This window comes from Zonotrichia albicollis, chromosome 3 (assembly GCF_047830755.1).
Source record: "Zonotrichia albicollis isolate bZonAlb1 chromosome 3, bZonAlb1.hap1, whole genome shotgun sequence".
NCBI classification, from domain to species: Eukaryota; Metazoa; Chordata; class Aves; order Passeriformes; family Passerellidae; genus Zonotrichia; species Zonotrichia albicollis.
This window is the reverse complement of record NC_133821.1, coordinates 36,843,564-36,861,277: the sequence shown is the minus strand read 5'-3', so window position 1 is coordinate 36,861,277 and position 17,714 is coordinate 36,843,564. Positions and strand designations below refer to the sequence as shown.

Here is a 17,714-nt window from a genome sequence, read left to right as displayed (position 1 = left end):
TATTTAATCACACTAAAGATTGGAAGATTGGAGAAAGTAAATCCTTTGTTATATGTAATTTACAGTCTCATGCATGAATTGTTGACTTAAGGGCTTTGACAGATGGGACAAAGGGAAAAAAAAAAAGGCGGAACTGAGCAGTGGGTGCTTAGGCAGGGATTAAGGGGATTGGTTGGGAGAGGAAGAAAATCCCGAGTCCAGTGACTGCATTTGTGAGCCTGGGAGGCTGAAAGTGACTGAGAGGATAGTCATATTGTGTGCAATGTGAAGGATTTTCTTGGGATTGAGGAGAACAATTTAGCAATGACCCTGCTTACCTCCCAATCCGCTCAGCCCCTAAGTTCAAGTAGGTAGGCTGCTCAGTTGTTTGCCACAAGATGATCAGTGAGGTTTATCTTGATTGCTGATATGGTAAATGGCAATGCCCCCCTTTGCTCTGTGGAGATTTTGTAATCTAGAAATGAACATTTGTAAAGTTATCCTTATATATTAAAAATGGGGCTTGGCTATATGTTATTTAGGAGCAGGAACATTTTGTAGTACAAGACCAATGTGATTGCTGGTTAGTCTCTCTTGACTAATTTCCAGAGTGTTAGCAAAGCTTTAGCAGGGTTACTGAAGTAAAGGCTGTCTTTGCTCTACTTACATGAAGTTTTGTATTACAGGAGACAAGCAATTGATAAGCGAAATACAATTTTAATGTGGCTAAGGCAGCAAATGTAGGATGTTCGCTTTAAAACCTGTATACATCTAGATGACAGAAATTTGAAAATTAATCAACCAAATGATATGGTGTTAGTTCATAATATGCTTTAGTTTATGTTTAAAATATACAGTGCTGAAAATAAATGTTTCATTTTTATTGCTGAAAGAATAGTTTTATATTTTATAATTATGGTGACTATTGAAAAAAGAAGAAAAAGTATCCAGCTTAGGATACAACAGAACAATGCAGGGCATGCAGTTATTTTAGTCATCTAATATGTCAGCATTCAAGAATCTGAACCGATTGTTTAAAAAAAATCTTGTACTTTGTTTCTTTTGTTGCTCACTTCCAACTTTGTCATCTGTCAGAATGCAAAAAAAAATTATCCTTCTATAACCATTGACAGGATAACACAAAAGCTGTCTCCAGGTCGATATTTTGCAGCAATATTTTTAACATACGAACAGTAGTTTTTATAATTTCACCTTGGTGCTCAACCATTTATTATCGTATCAGAAGCATGTCAGTAATTCCTTTCTAAATGTCTGCTTCTTTTAGTGCTGAGACCCACATCAAGGGCTTCACACTGAACAGTGCTGCCAGCAGCCTCCTCATCATATCGCAAGTTAGGCGGGATTATTTGAAAGGTATGTCACAATGCTTGACCTTTACGTCACATTAATGCCTCTGCAGATTTTTCTTGTAACGCCCTTCGAATACTTGGATAAAGGAGTCCATTTAGCAAATTACCTGCTTATCAAGAGCCTTTTGTGGTAGCTGAGAGACGTAAATTACTGTACATGCATTTATAATACAGCTTGAATATGAATGTACTTGTCATTTGACCACTTAGTCCAGTTTCCATTCCATTTAACACAAGATGGGTTTTCTTAAGATGAATCACAGCTCTTCAGACATGCAAAATTTGTGCTCCAGAACGAGAGAAAGTACAGGCTTTCAAGTGCGTTAAAATTCACAGCACAAGTCATTTTGCTTTGGAAATTAACATACTTTAGAGCATCTGAAACAATTCCCAGCAGTTGTTTCTTGCATATTGTGTTGGTTGTGTGAGATACCAGATGAGTTAAATTGACTGTTAAATGTGCATGATTGTGAACTAAATGATTATAATATTGATTTAAAAACTTAATCAAATACTTTTTAATAGTTCTCAATACCAACAGTAACAAAATACTCTGTTTGGTTTTCTTTTTAATGTAATGATGATAGTGAAGAAAATGGTGGCTGAAGAGTACGTAAGGGTACCCAACAAGATGGTGCATAAAGTTTACAGTTGTTTTATTTTAGTCCTCAGCATTGGCTGCTTTACAGCCTAGAGATCAGCTCCACAGAGTTATGTCCTACCTATGTAGTTGGGCTGTAGAAGTGTTGTGATGGAGGAAAACTCTGCATGCAGGTAGTTGTACATGGAGGGCAATGTCTTTTATCTACATGCAAGCCTAAGTACAGTGTTGATACATATTTTTGTCAGTACCTTTAAGCATTAAAGCAACTATGTACAAATTCAGAAAATCCACTTTTGATTCTACCATCATTACATTTTAGTTAATTCCATCATACATAGCTGTGCTAGTAACTCATACCCATGTAACATCAGCTACATTAAGATACTCAAGATGAGCATTTAGACACATCTTCTCGCTTGTGCTCTTTGTTTCCTGTGGCTGATAAACCTGTCTTCTTCCTCATTCAGTCTCCAGTTTCATGTCATTGGCAGGTGTCACCCACTGAAGTATTTGTGATGAATGCCATTGCTCCTTTTGCTCTTGGCAGATCTTTTTTTGCTGCTTTCAAGGCCTTCACCTGACTTTCCTGTCTGATTTTATTCTCATAACTCTTCTCTGCTTTTTTCTCTGATACGCCATAAATTGTACCAGTTCTTCCCGAATATTGCCCACGAAAAGTCTTCCCTTCTTCAGAACATCACTGGTACTTCTATATCCTGCTAGTCTCTTGCACTGGGGTTCTTTTAGCTAGCATACTAAATCGTGTTACATCAACTCTCTTCTTTGTTGTACTCTAAAAATCTCACTTTTTGCACAATGTAAAGTTTCTCAATCTTGTGGAATTCCATTACTTTGCAAAATTATATTTTCTTATATCTTGTGCATTGAACAAGCTTTATCTAACAATTTTATTGAATAGTCACACTTAATCCTTGTTTCTATTTTAATTTGAGATATGCTACTTGTCTTTGTCTAAGTGAAGCCTTGAAAATGCAAGTTACTGAGTATTTCAGCCATACAGGTCATTTTCTAAGGGTCACAGATTACCCAAAACATTTTGGCATGGTGTTTTTGTAGTCTTTTGTTGGTTAGGTCCATTTGACCTACATCCTGTGATGGCTTTCACTTGTGTAAAACCTGCTTGCATTTTACCACTTACATACCTCATTTAGTTGATCAGCATTCTTTGCTGTGTAATGTGGTGCAGTTAAAAGGTTTTCTGGAGGTACTAAAGTGTCCTCCTAAGAGCTCTGATATCTTCTAGCAAGAACTTGGTAAGAACCAGGTTACTTTAAAGAGTCAGAACTTGAGTTTGGTGGTAGGAAATTTGCAGAGTTTGTAGAAGTTTATTTTGAAAGATGCATGGTTGGTTTCCACAAGCATATAGTTACCTGCAGAATTAACCCACTATGCTACTAGTACCTTACTTCTTGCAGTAGTTGTGCACATATGGAGCTTTCAAATCTTTCTCTGTCCTTGTTCTTGAGAAGACTGGTTGCACTCTGTGCTAGAGGGAGGCCCACACCTAGTTAGGAGAGAACTTGGCATGTCTTCTGAGATTACTTGTTAAATGTTGTGAATCTTCCTTCCCCCCCATGTATTGCTCCTTATTTTCCCTAAAAAGAAGAATATGGGGCAGAAAAAAAAACTTCCTGTGAAGGAAGCCTAAGCATAAAGGATGTTTTTTGCTTCCTCTCCTGTAAAGGGTAGTACTTGATTTCTGCATTACCTGCATATTGAATTGGAATGGCAATGCTGTGGAGTTCATGTGGGTGTATGTTATGCTAGGAGTGTTATCCCTTGGTATTATAATTATCATCTGTGATTAATCCTGCCTGTGCTGGTGAGGAATAAGAGATTTTTACCAGAGGGGCATGTCTTTCTGTGTGTGTTTGCTCATGGATAACATAAACTGACAAGAATTCTGCTAGGAGAAAAGAGGGTGACTTCATCAGCTGTGGGTTTGGGGAATTTTTGGCAGATGGACAGGAGATTGACCTTGTGTGTTTTTAACATGTAATTGCTATAATCTTAGGAGTTTCTGAGGTAAGGTTGAGTTCTTGGTTTTGGTTCTTGCAAGGAAACTTGTATCCCATAATTCTATTTAAAAATTAAATTTGGGGAAACAAAGCTTTCATGCACACTTAAAAAGAGAAATCTCAGTATTGTAATTCATCAGTTTCTGTAATGGACTACATTTTTAGGCTATATTTATTCTTAAATATATGACAGTTTTTGTTTTTAGTAAAGGAAATTGATTGTGGTTTGGGGAAGAAAAGAGTCACGACTTCAAAATCATAAGAGAGGATGTTTATGACACACCTGCTTTCCTTGAGCTGGTTAAAAACAAATTATTTCAATGTTGAAAGTAGCTTAATACTTCTTATTATGAGATATTACAGCCTTTCAACCTAAATTATTGTTGAAAGTTTTTGTTTGTGTATATGTATTCAAGTTAGAATTCACTCTAGTGATTGCAGGGCTTAAAGAATTTTTTTTCCTGTACTTATTTTTAATGGGTAGGATTAATGATACCAGCAGCATGGTGCTTTCTGAACTAAAGTCAGATTTCTATTTCCCTTACTTCTTTACCATTGTTAGATGCCTTGGCTGTTTTAAAAGGAATGCTTGACAGTGGTGTGTTGCCTACTAGAGCAGCAGCTACTGCTCTCATTCAGGCCCTGGCAGAAAAAGGAGATGTAAAGAGCCTGCAAGTACTTGAAAACATCCTGGGAGACGTCACCAAATCCATTCGTTTACCTGACTCACTAATCTCTAATGCAATTGCATTGGCTCATACAAAAAGGTAAGTATTTCTAGGACTGTGTATTTAATTTTTTTCTGCAATGTGCTGGGAAATCTCTTGCATTATCCATTTCATTCTGTTTCCATTTTTACAGTGTCCCAGATGTTGACATTCTAGTTGAGTGTAGTGTGCAGTTCTGTTCTGGTATTGTCTCCCATACGAATTTGGGGTTGGAAATTTAATGAAATAGAGATATAATAACTGTGAAGCATTAAGGTCTTTTTTTGTGCTGTAATTTGATACCTTTGTTCCAATGTGCATGTAAAGTGTTTCCTTGGTGTTAGATCAAAAGCTCTATGAAGTCTGAAGGTAAAATGAAATTACTTCATCAAACGTAGCACCCAGAGATTATATATTTATATACATATATATATATGTATGTATGTATGTATGTATGTATGTATGTGTATATATTACATTAAAAGCTCTATGAAATCTGAAGGTAAAATGGAATTACTTCATCAAACATGGCACCCAGAGATTATATAAATATGTATTAAATATATGTATATATATATAGTTGTTGTTTGTTGGAAAGAAAAATCTACTACCTGTTCCAGCAGTTGAAATGGCAATATATTCTTGAATTCTTATTGTCTTTACCTTCAAAATGTGAAAGCCAGATGTGTATCTGTGGAGTGAGGTCTTTCCAGTAAGAGCTAAAAAAGCTTGACTGATGCTTTCGGCCACAGTTTAGTTATCATAGTTATCCCCACACTTCCTGGTATCCTGTGATTCAGCCGTTTGTTCAGTATTGTGCTCTGTGTGCATTTCTGGTTTAGTTGATACATTGGTACTGTGCTGGTTTATCCTTTGTGTGTAAAGCTGCCTGAGGAAGCACCTGGAGGAGAGAGGGCAAGGTCAGCTTCTCCACTACACTTTGCAGGGAGCAGTCTTCAGGAATCCTACATCTTCTGTTGTTTCATTTCAAACTGGTTTTGTTGGGTGGGCCTCCTGTGCCTGGCTTGGCAGGAAAGCTGTAGAGCTCTGTAGTACATCACAGATTCCTGGTTGCCTCAGGCATGCCAGGCCACAGGGAGCAGATCCCAGTGGTCCTTGGCACATAAATGAAATGCTTCAGATGGGAGAGAAACTTCATTATTTGTGTTATAATACGCCTATTTTCCTGTATTTCCATGTCATAAAAGTGTTGCAAAATCAGGCTGGGCTCTTAAGATGGAGTTTGATGACAAGGATAAATAAATAAGTTTGCATGCAGGTAGAGCACCAACTTTTCCCATACCAAAACTAACTTGATGTATGAAAAGACTGAGCAGTGTAAATAATATGCACCCTATATATTCTTAAATCTTGTAATCTCTATCTTTATAACTCTGAAAAACAGAGTCTAACTGATATTTCCAATACAATGTTCATTTATTGGTAGTTCTGTGTTTCTGATTCAGTTTTCAAAGCATTTTTTGTAGCTTTTACATGTGCTGCATTGCTGCTTCACCTAAAAGCATTCGTTGTGCTCAGTTTTCTTTTTAAATCTAATTAGATTTTACAGTGGACTGGTAAGAGATGTTGTCATTTGAACTTTTTAGAATGCTGGAAGTAGAGTTTACACTTTGGTGAATACTTCTTGAATTATTTTATTAGCATTTGCTATATTTAAGCCTTAAGATTAAAAGCAAACAGATGTAATGACCAAATGACATTTAGTATTGTCTTTTGCATCCAAAAGGGCAGGAATGGAAAAATCAGGTAAATAATTAATTACATTGCATAAAAATACTTAAGTTGCATGCATTAATTATTCAGATACCCTCTGTTAATCTTTAGATTTTGCCTTGTAGATTTGCAGGATGCATTTTCCTAAAGCAGAGTGCTGAACTCTTCTTTCTTATTGAGGAATAAAGTGTGTCCAAAATACATAACTTTGCACAGGTCAAAGGCCATTTAAAGTGACTTATTAATTGATTTATTCATTCAGTCATAAATTGTTTCACGTTTACAATATCTGAGCAAATAATTTTTTTTGGTCAATGTTTTTTTCATCAGCTACTCCTGGTAAATAGAAGCTTGATGTAGAAAACAAAAACTTCATTTTAATTACTTCTTTAGGTTTAGAAATCTTGATTTCAGAAACTGAGCCAGTTCGATCTCTTTTCCTAGCAATGACCTTGATGCTGCTGTGAAATACCTTGAGCCTCTGCTTATCTCTGGTGCACAGAATCCTGATCAAGCTGTCAGAAGTATTTCCTATTTGTTAAGAAAGGTGTCTGAGGAAGGATTAGAACCAGCTTTGGAAAAATGTAAGTTAATTGCAATGATACTTAAATATTCTGACTCGACAGAGGTGTTATGAAAGAGCTATTACACATAAAACTTGCTCAGTCAGCATAAATCATGCCTGTGAAGTTTGCAAAAGCAGCTTTTCAGTGCAAGCTTTTCCTCATGTTCCCATCATTTTGCAGTTGGTGCGATGGCAGAACGAGTGGCCAGTCAGTGTGGAATGTACAGACCTGTCACAGATCTTTTCCTTCAGTACATCACTGCAGGCAGAGTGGATGATGCCAGATCGTTGATACAGGTAATGACATAACAAGAGGAACAGAAATGCTTAGAGCTCTCCAAAGGTTAACTGAGAAGTTGTCACAAAGTGATGTTGTGCAGCTGCTGGGATGCATTTGAATTACAGTGTGAGTAGCAGTGCACCCTTTACACTAAACCATGGGCTCGTGCTCTAGTGCTGAGGGTAGCAGTGCATGCCAGAGTCAGGGGTGGTTTTTGTCTTCCAGTAACATGAAGGGAATAAAGGAAGTATTTGTATATTGCACATATTTTTTCTCCAAGTTCTCTGTTAGATGTCAGTTGCTTCTTGCAAACCATTTCCTTGAAACTTCTCACCTAATTTCCTAAGTGCTGTAAACACGATATCTTACAGCTGTACAGTTTGCAAAACAAGCAGGCAATAATTGCTTGTCATGGACTTCACTTGGCTGTAATATTGTATATATTGTATTCAGGGTTGATTAAGAGCTGAATTTGCTTTCTAGTTGTCACAGATACATTAAACCCCAAATGTTGGTCTCTGGGTCACAGTCTCAGCTGAGTTAGGAATTGAGACAGCTGCATTTGTGCCATTTGTGCCAAGCTAAAGACAAGCCAAACAAGAGGTGGGATGAGCTGTGGGTGCTGGGAGCAGGCTCTGTCAGGAGGCTCATCCAAGCAGGTGACAGTCCAGCAGTCAGACTGATGTGTGCATAGCTCCTGCCTCAAATCAGGGCCTCTTATCATCTCCTGATAGTGCATGCTACTCTTTACCAGTGCCTTAAGTATTTTAAACTCTTAAAGAAAAAGCTCTGCTTCATCCATGACATATTTTATCATATTCCAAGACACTACCAACAAAGCTGTTCTGTTACTTCTGCTGCAGTGTGAGGGTGTATTCCTTGTAATTCCCTTACTTTGTGCAGGGCTTTGCCTAACTGGTGATCTGAATATTAAATGAAGAGGAGACTACAATTTTGCCATAAAACCCTCTTGCTATATAAAGGGGTTTTTTTGCCATAAAACCCATCTTGCCATCAAAATGCAAAAAATTCTCGAGTTATTCCACTTTTTCTGGTTTGTTGATTGCTCTTTGCTTGACATGGAATGAGTAAATGAAAATTTGGTACTCTTTTTTTTTTTTTTTTGTGAAGATAAGGTTTATTTCATTTTTAAGTAAAATTATAGTATTCCTAAAATTTTCCAGAACATGGAATAATATACATATATATATTCCTGAAACTTGTTACAAGAGCATCTAACAGGTAGAATTAAATTAATGGCTCTATAGCATACTTGAAATACCCTTGTATACATTGTATCTTAATGGACTATTTAAAAATACCTTGTTATAAGTGGATATTTACAGGTAATCTTGAGTTGGAACTTCTGTGTCTAGGAGAAAAATAGGGGATTTTATGGGTCAGGAAACACTTTGAGCTTTGTTAAACATTTGTGACTGCTATGTGGATCAAGTGTTTCACTAATAGGAATCCACCAGCTGGAGGATAGGAATAGTCACTCTGCATTCTTATATTTTGGAAATTAAACAACAATCTAAATAAGCTACTTTGCTTGTAATCTAAAATATTAGTATATGCATGAAGACTCCATGGTTTCAGAAATGCATGTAAGAGTCTATTTAAAAGTTTATGGAACAGCTGCAGTGTCAGTTACTGTCTGGAGGGAGAATGCTTTTACTGATGAGAGTCGGAAGGGATTTGATATTTCAGCATGAAAGGGAGCTGTGGATAATGTTTCTCAAACTAGACTCTTTCCTCTCAGAGCAGTTACTGGCAGTAGGTGAGAATGGCTAGAACTGGTAACAAAATATTGCAAGTTTCTCTCATCAGTGTTTTGCCCCTATTCAGCACCATAAAGGCACTTCTTGTCTGTTTGCCTAAAGAAGGGAACCTTCACACCTTTTCACCTGGAATGCAAAGAGTTGTAAACATATTACTTATTCAGAATATTCATAATGGCATAACCCAAGTTTTCTTGTTTGCAAATGTCTACAATATTAGTTGAATATAGGAAAATCGTGGTATGTGTTTTCATATGCACAATATTCTCTTTTTCCTGTGCATTTTGGTACTGATATCACACAGCCAGTAAAAAAAGCTACACTGCATTTTTAAGAGTTCTGACACTGACATCTTTGAGGAACACACACTTAATATTGTCTTGTATATTTTATTTTGTCCTTGTTTCTAAAGTAAGATCAATTTTTGATTTTTATCTGGTCTGTCTCAAACTTTTTTAAGTTCAACTTCTCTTTCTCAAACCCTGTCTATTGCAGTTAAAGCCTTTTATAAAATAGAGAGATTGAAATCAGTCCTTTGTATGCATAAGTGTAGGTAATTATACTTTAAAGAGAACTTGCTTTGTACATTTTAATTTTTATAAAGAAACGAGCAGTTATCTCCCTGACACCTTATTAAATGTATAATTAACCTTATGATCCCTAGCTCACTTGTGAATGCTTGGCAGTATAATTGGAGAGGAATAATGTTTCTCTTTTTCATTCTTTTGCAGTCCTAAACCTCGTTTTTGTGGTATATTTGAAGTATTAGTTTAATTCTTTCCCCTATTGTTTTAAACAAACTTTATCCCTACCATTTAAAAAATGTTTACCAGTGAAGCGCATTAAATGAACTTGATTTGTGGTTGGTTTTTGGTTTTCTTGTCAACCTAATATTCAATTATTTACCTTATAAATTGGTAATATGTTAGTATATTGTTTTAGGCATCTGTAATTGGAAATTTTCACCTTGGTAATTTTGTTTAACAGTAACCTACTTATGTCTGCTACATTAATCATTTCTTTGTCTTCAGAGGTGGGGTGGAATAGTTCAGGAGAAGAGAACTTTGGGGCGTTTTTTGGCTAGATCAGCATCTCAACCTGGACAGGTACAATATTTTTTTCATGTATACAATTTCATATGTTGCAAAATACTATTTCATCAACCTTTGTTAAAATGTTTCGAACTTCACAGTTGACGGCTTTACTGGGTTTCTTGAGGAGGGGGGAGGTTAATTTGCAGAGCTGGTTATATTTAAAGAACAGTTTACATTATGGGGCATGATGGAAAGGAGGGTGTACTTAGTACTTTTCAATTGTTTCGGTTATTTCCTGCATTTTCCATGTTACACTGTACATCCTACAAACATTGGGCTTAGAATGTTTTACTGCATTATCCAGTTCAGTATCACAACCTGAAAGTCCTTATTTTATTTGCTACATTGTACAAATACAAATGCAAGTTAAAACCTCAGCCTCTCTGATGATAAAATGCCTCTGTCTTTACATTAAAAGACACATTTCATATTTCTTGTTATGGTGGTTTGGACATGTATCTACTTGGAGCATCTGTTTAAGATTCCTGGCTTTGTCCAATTCATTCCCTGTAATTTGAAATGCTTGCTCTACTCCTATCCCTCCCTCCTCCTATTGCCCCCTTAAAGTAAACAAAATAACCCCAAAACAAATAAAATACAAATCCAAAGGCCAACAAAGAAACTCCAACCCACACAAAAAAGCCTTAGAACGCACTAAAAAAATCAAACCCCCACCCCTCAAACCCAACATTGAACAACAACCAAAAAACCCTGAAATATACACCCAAGCAAAACCATATGGATTTCTCTTTCATAGAGGAGCAGCATCAGGAACATCTAGCACACAAACTAGAATAATTTTTTTTTCAAATGAGTCAAATGCACATTTATGTTTTGTGGGAATTGCCATTAAATACTAGTAGATTTAAAGTTCTTCTCTTGAAGTGATGATGATAAATACAATGTGATAAACATTTTTTGGTGTCTATAAAAGGAACTAAAAATGTGTAAGTTTCTCAGCCCATCAAGCTGAAATTTTAGTAACACATCAAAGTTGGTAGTGTGTGATAAAGACGTTCTTCATTTCAGTAAACTGCTTTTAATTTAAAACCTAAGAATTTTTGAAACTGCAATCAGAGGCTGAGGGAAGGAGGTTCTAAATTTAAGCACATCAGTTAGTGATCCGACTCCTTTTAAGCATTGATCATTGCTGCCATTGACCTCTGGGTCATTGAAGGATGCTGAGTGTTTTGCAGTTTTCCTTAATTGGTTGTAATCCTGCCATATTCTTATTGATACATTAATTGTCCACATGAAGAAAAAACAAGACACTAATGTTTAGGATTCTTGAGTATAGATTTTAGATCTGTATTGCATGAGTTGCGTTTTGTGCTTAATTGCTTTTACTATTTCATATCTGCAAAATTTTGGGAAGGAAATTATTGTATATACTTCGAGTCACACAGTCTATTCTCTGTTACCAGTACAGTTTATTTCACTTTAAAACTGTGCAATCACTGTTCTGAATTTGATGACTTCATTTTGTTCTTTAAGATTTCAAGTTCATGTTTTTTTTTGTATGTGAATTAAATCTCACAGGCAAAGAGGATTGAGGCACTTGTGGAACTGATTCCTGAGCATCTTGATCCAGCAGTGGTGTACCGGTACCTCTTGAGATGTTATGGTAAGCAATGCTCCTTGGAACAGTGTTTTAGTGAGAGCTCTGGAGACATTCAGAAAGATCATGCAAGCCCTTACTTTACAGTTCAAGTCATAAAGAGGTGCAGGGGTTATCAGAGGTTTTTCTTGTTTCAGTCTGTTGGGTTTGTATGCTGTCCTGGCTGTTAGGATCAAAGAGCTACCAGCTGACACAAGCTATGAATCCTTTACTTAGAGCCTTAAGTAGAGGCTTCACGGAATAAGAAAGAATCCATCCTAACCCATGGGGAAAAATGCTGTAGAAATGAATGACTTTTAAAATGAATTTAGCTTTTTTCCCCCCAAAACATGTAGTAACATTGGTTCCTTTTATGTGTGCGTTTGTATGTTTCAAAATCATAAGTGATTTGTTCAATCAGTAATGTGAAACGATCTTATTGTTTTTAGTGTAAATTATTTATACATCTTATAATGTAGCCAAAGTTAGTATTCCAGATGTCTGCATTTGAATTTACATAAATAGTTGAAATATTTATCAGTTCTCTTTATAGCTGAAGTCAGAAGAGACCACGTCTAAAAAAGTCAAGTTTTTTGTTTATGCATGTTTATTTGCAAGGCTCACTCTTGAAAAACCAGGACAAACAGCTCCTATGGCAACACTGGCATCTCTGTGCTGTAGAGTCCTTTGCCTTTTGTACTCTGATACTGTCCTCCAGTTTTATAACAGGGAGTAAATCCTTTTCACATGTGTTACAAGCAAAAAAGAACAAGGACAGAAGCCTTTGTGTACCAGTCTATCACAGAGGAGATAAATAGGAATAATTAGGTAAAACACTTCAAACACTTCAAAGATATGGTGTTAAAGGAATACAAACATACTTATTTGAATCAAGTTGTAGAAGTGCTGTGATTGTTATCTAACTTAGAAAATTTGCTTGCTTAGTAATATTGCAAAGAGCAATCTCTACCAAAATTGTTTAGCCCTGTAACAGATAGGTTCAGGTTCACAGCAGGGTATGTTTTTTAACATGTTTTCATAAAACAAAAAATTGCCCTTTTGTCACCAGCACTGTACTTGCTGCTTTATGCTGTCATTAGTCCTCTGCTGCTTTAACTTTAGTAAAAATTCTGTAAGTAAGCAAAGCTTTTCACTATCCTTCCTAACTGCATGATGGTAGAGCAGTTTCATAAAGAGATTGCTGAGAATCAATCACTTGCCCTGCTGCACCCACAGCAGTGGTTGGAGTGTTTTGAACAGTGAAGCTGCACTCTGCATGAACAGATGCTTGCTGTACTCTCTTCAGGCACAGATGTACCTGGTTCCTAGCAGGTTCTAGAGGAGACACTCAGTACCAGCATGAAGAGTTTTAAAAGCTGTTCCCAGGTCATTCTGTGCAAGCATCTTACCCAAATGAGACATTGATCATTTGACCATTAAAGGAATCATCAGCAAAATATTTAGCACAACTGAAAATGAGAAGGCTTAGATTGTGCTCTAGCTATGAGCACAATGAGATCTTTTAAATAAAAGTTGCTGGGTTTTTTTAATTTTAAAGTTACTACTAAGCTTTCAAACATGCTTTCTTGTTTTGCACCAAATCCAACCCTGTATTAACATTAATTTCTTCACTCAAAAATTTTCTCCTTTCAGGCCATTGTTATTTTTAATTAGAAAAGGCTATGAAACATGGCACAGGATTGTTATTACCACAATTGGTAACTGTTTCTAATTAACAAAAAATTGGGCAAATAAAATTATAATTGTTTGTGTTTAGCAAAGATATAGTAGAACATAGATCACAGCTGAAAGAAGCTTGATCATCTATCAGGCATCCATGATGGAACAAATAAAAGGACCTTTACTCCTGTCCTTGTCCTGAGATGAGATCCACTGCCAGGGCTAGCTTTCCTTCAGTCTGGTGAGATGCACAATCCTTTGCTGTACACCTTTTAGAAAAAAGAAATATGTAAAATCACAATTGTGTGGTCCGTTAAATGCAATCTAAGTATTAGCTCTTTTTGTTGGTGTTTCCCATACAATAAATCTATTTTAAAGTTGTAGAAAGTTAACAATTTCTATGCTTTCATTAAGCTGTCATTTCATGCAGTTTTTGCAGTAGCCTCCCACATTAAAAAAGGAGCTCAGCCACTTGCCAGATGTGAGTGGGAAGCTCTTTCTCCTGAGAAAGGGACACAGGCTATCCATTTCTGCACAAAGCTTTTTTTTTCCTTTATGAACCATTGCTTTTATAGCTCCTGTGGTTGCGAAGATGATGTTTCCAAATGTGAACAAGTAAAACCTGAGACAGCTCCCATACTGCAGGTGTTTGTGTTCTCCCTCCCAGGCAACAGAATGAGTTTAACTGGACATGATGGCTTCCTTGGTGTTTACAAGGTGCTAGGAACTGTTGTACTGCTTCTAGGACCCTGGGGACAGCAGTGAAACTGTCAGGGGTCGCTTCAGTTTCATCCCGATGCTTCTCAAGCAAATGTCTGAGCAGCAGTCGATGGTTAAGCATGAGTGAAAACAGGTGGAAAGAGAAACAAGTAACCATTGAGATTTTTTGGGTTCTGTTTTTTTCCTCAGAATTGGATGGGGATGTTGCTTCTGTAAAGGCTACATACGAGAAAGCAAAAGCGAAGAATGTAGAGCTGCACGAGATCTCTTTGAAATCTTTAGCAACTTTTCTGAAGAAAGTAGGAGAGCCTGTCCCTTTCACTGAACCCCCTGTGAGTATTTCCTAATTAAGAAATAGAGCTGCAGACTTGGGTATGTTCAATATTAATAAAACAAATTGCATGAATAATTACGTAGGGACTAGGTCTCTGCAGACATTCCTCAAAGGAGGTAATGTGTGAAGTCCTGGGTGTTGTGGTAGCTGTGGTAATCTTGCATTGGATTTGACTTGAGGAAATAAAACCCCTTGGGGCCTATGATATTTAAACTGCCTCCTTATCAGGCGCTCATCTACAGGTGTACCTTTATCAAATCTCCTTGGGGCATTTTTCTAAGCAATTGGACTTGAAAAGGCGTGCAGAAATTGTTCTTCGGTAACAATTAATGGCTTCTAGTTTTCATTAATTAGTGTTTTGTGTCTAGTATAAGTTGCTGAGCTAGTAAGATGGAATTTTAGAACTGTAGGAATTATTTTTCTGTTGCAGCTTTGCTTCTAGCTGCCCTGCCAAGATACCTATGCAACTGTGCAAAAACATATTACTTGAGGGTGGCAAACAGCACGATATTAAATCTGTGAAGATTGCAAATAGTTCTGCATCATTCCTTTGACTAATAGTTTACCAGTACCATTTTTGCTAAGCAGATTTTGAAGACATTCTCTTTTCCATTCCCTAAGCAAACCTTTTATTGCAATTTTCTCACCACTTTTTATACTCTGAAAAAAAGTTCTGTAATTTGGTGAAGACTGGCTATATACTGTTTCTCTATATTGCTTCATGATAAATGTGATTTTTTAATTTGGAAAGAGTTGGAGAAAATTTTGGTGCAAAATATTTAGTTTATTCTTTCCGTGATTATGGTGGTTTTTTTCTGCAGCTTTACAGAGTTTATAGTCTGAATTTTTGTTTGGACTTTAAATTTAAAACATGGAATGTCTGTTTCTTATATGTAGCTAGTGAAAATAAGCGTGTTTTTTCCAAGTCACTGGAATGATTCATTCCGTGTTCAATTTTTCTCTAATGCAGCTTGGTCTTTAAAAATGTTTCAATTTTTTTGACACAATTACAGATTGAAGTTAAAAAGTATTTTCATTTTAAAATGAAATTGATTATATTATTGCATTTAGTAATAGAAGCTTCATTATGCATTTTTGGCAAGGTTTTCCTTTTCCTTTTATTCACTCTCTCTGGTATTTCTCCTAATTATACAGACTTCAATACAGATCTAGTTTTGCATGACAGAGAATAATAGATTTTGTCAGGACGTGAGACTTTGTTCAGAATTAGTAACTTCTCACCTGAAACAAGGTTGAACTTGTTTATTCCACTCTGTTTATAGGAGTCTCTCAAGGTCTATGTGGAAAAATGGAGGAATAGAAGATCGGCAGCATCATGAACATACGGTTTTATGATTTAGTTGTTTATGAAATTGTTTAAATACTACACTCAATAAAAACTTTAAAAGGCATGTTATGTGTAATTTTTAATTTAAATCTGTGATTAACATCACTTTCCGTAACTGCAGTTGATAGAAACATTTATTAATGGAAATGCTGTTAAAATTGCTAATGAAGTAAGGTGCAGCCCTGTGAGATATTTCCATTTTGATGTATGATCTGCTGTAAACTCAACTGATTTTTTGCCCCTGTTGATTTGCCAGATATATGTATATCAAGAAAGTTGCTAGAGAGGTACAGAACTGTAACTGAAGGAGACTGTCTTGTCCTTGTTCTTTGCCTGGTCACTGTACTTTGGGGTGAAAATATGAGGGTGAAGAACATCATCTTCAGGATTCAGCTGTATCTACACAGAAAATAAACAATTTTTTAAAGTCTTCTCTTAATTGTACTTTCTTAATTGTACTTTCTTGTGTTAAGTGTCTTGGTAGGATGTTGGATATTATATGTAAAGACAAAATACTTTCACCTCTTATACTAACTAGCCTTGTGTGTTGTAGTCATATAGCATTTCATTCTCATAACTCTTAGTTCAGTTAATTTTATGGATACAAGAACTCCATATCCATGAAAACGTCCTTTAAACAAAGCAGTACCTATTCTTTGCAGGGGTAGCAATTTTTACTTGCTGGGAGACTGGTGGACATTCTTTATTTGAAGGAATGTGGGAGAACAGCCATTCTGAGATGATATTTTAGAGCTCAGAGTTGTGTGATCATGAAAATAAGACATGTCTAAGTTACAAAGATTAAATATTAGGTAGAAAATACATCCATTATCTCTGTGCATTATGGAAACTCACAAATGTGCACATTGGTATTGCAAATGGAATACGTTGCCTGCTGAGTACCTCAAACAGGTTTTACTGAAATGAAAGATTGTTTCTGTGCATTTCAACTTTGTTTATTAATCCTTAAATTTTCAGCCATATATTAACTGAGATATTTTTCTTAGGTTTCCCCACATAGGCAAAATTGTGGTAATTAAAAATTCATATGTAAGTTCAAGGTTTTAGCAAAATTTTGCAAGACTTGTATGGTCAAAGAAAGAAATTCAGACTTAATTTTTTTTAAATTAAACTCCCAATTTAATTAATTATTATATTAAGAAATACACAGAAAAATCCTGCTATAGTTTAAAAGTGAGGCTTCACTGATCAGGAGGGGGGAGAGTGGTAAATTTTGTTCTCCAGGCAAGCTGGGTGAGTGCAAGCAGTGTGTGCCTCCTCGGTGGCATGGTTTTGCAGTGACCTTCATCACTCCACGAGCGTCGACTCGACAGCACACGGCGGCTACGTGGCTCGAACCGCCTCGCACCCTTTGTTCCTGCCTTGTCAAGATAAGGCATTAACGTCTGAAATTTCATTCACAGCCTAATGGTTGTGTGCCCTATCTGAAAGCAAGCCTAGGCAGGACTCAGTTTATTTCATTTCACAAATGGAGATGCTTCTTTTTTCTAAAGCTGCAGCTACATTACATGTGTTTCAATGTAATAGCAGCATAATTGAAGACTGTGTCAACTAGTTGGCAACCCTTTCTCTGGTGCCACAGCTCTTGTTTTTAGAGGTCATCTCATGAATCTCTCCATTTCACAGCAGTAGCCGTGTTCCTGTAAGTGGAGTCACAGCTGAGCGTAACTCGAGGAAATGGGCACAGATGCAGCTGGAGCTGAGCTAACACATGGATTAAGGAAGAGAATATTACTTGAAGCAAACACCAGGTCACCACAGAGGAAGTTAACAGCAGATCTGCGGATCTGAACTCCCATTTGACAAGGAGGTGAAGTCTCATAAGGCTGTGGATCAGGTACTGCACCTATCAGTGGTGTGT

At 36.5% G+C, this 17,714-nt stretch overlaps 1 protein-coding gene across 1 annotated transcript in view; it reads left to right on the top strand.

Annotated features, from left to right (window-relative positions):
• LRPPRC (leucine rich pentatricopeptide repeat containing) overlaps positions 1-16,276 on the top strand; it is an 87,117-nt gene extending 70,841 nt beyond the window's left edge. Inside the window, exons 31-38 of the mRNA XM_074537174.1 lie at positions 1,265-1,353; positions 4,555-4,759; positions 6,878-7,017; positions 7,180-7,295; positions 10,091-10,165; positions 11,693-11,777; positions 14,340-14,482; positions 15,768-16,276. Of these exons, the coding sequence (XP_074393275.1) occupies positions 1,265-1,353; positions 4,555-4,759; positions 6,878-7,017; positions 7,180-7,295; positions 10,091-10,165; positions 11,693-11,777; positions 14,340-14,482; positions 15,768-15,824 (910 nt within the window). The 3' untranslated portion in view covers positions 15,825-16,276. The remainder of the gene's footprint in view (positions 1-1,264; positions 1,354-4,554; positions 4,760-6,877; positions 7,018-7,179; positions 7,296-10,090; positions 10,166-11,692; positions 11,778-14,339; positions 14,483-15,767) is intronic.
• The last annotated feature ends 1,438 nt before the right edge of the window (positions 16,277-17,714 follow it).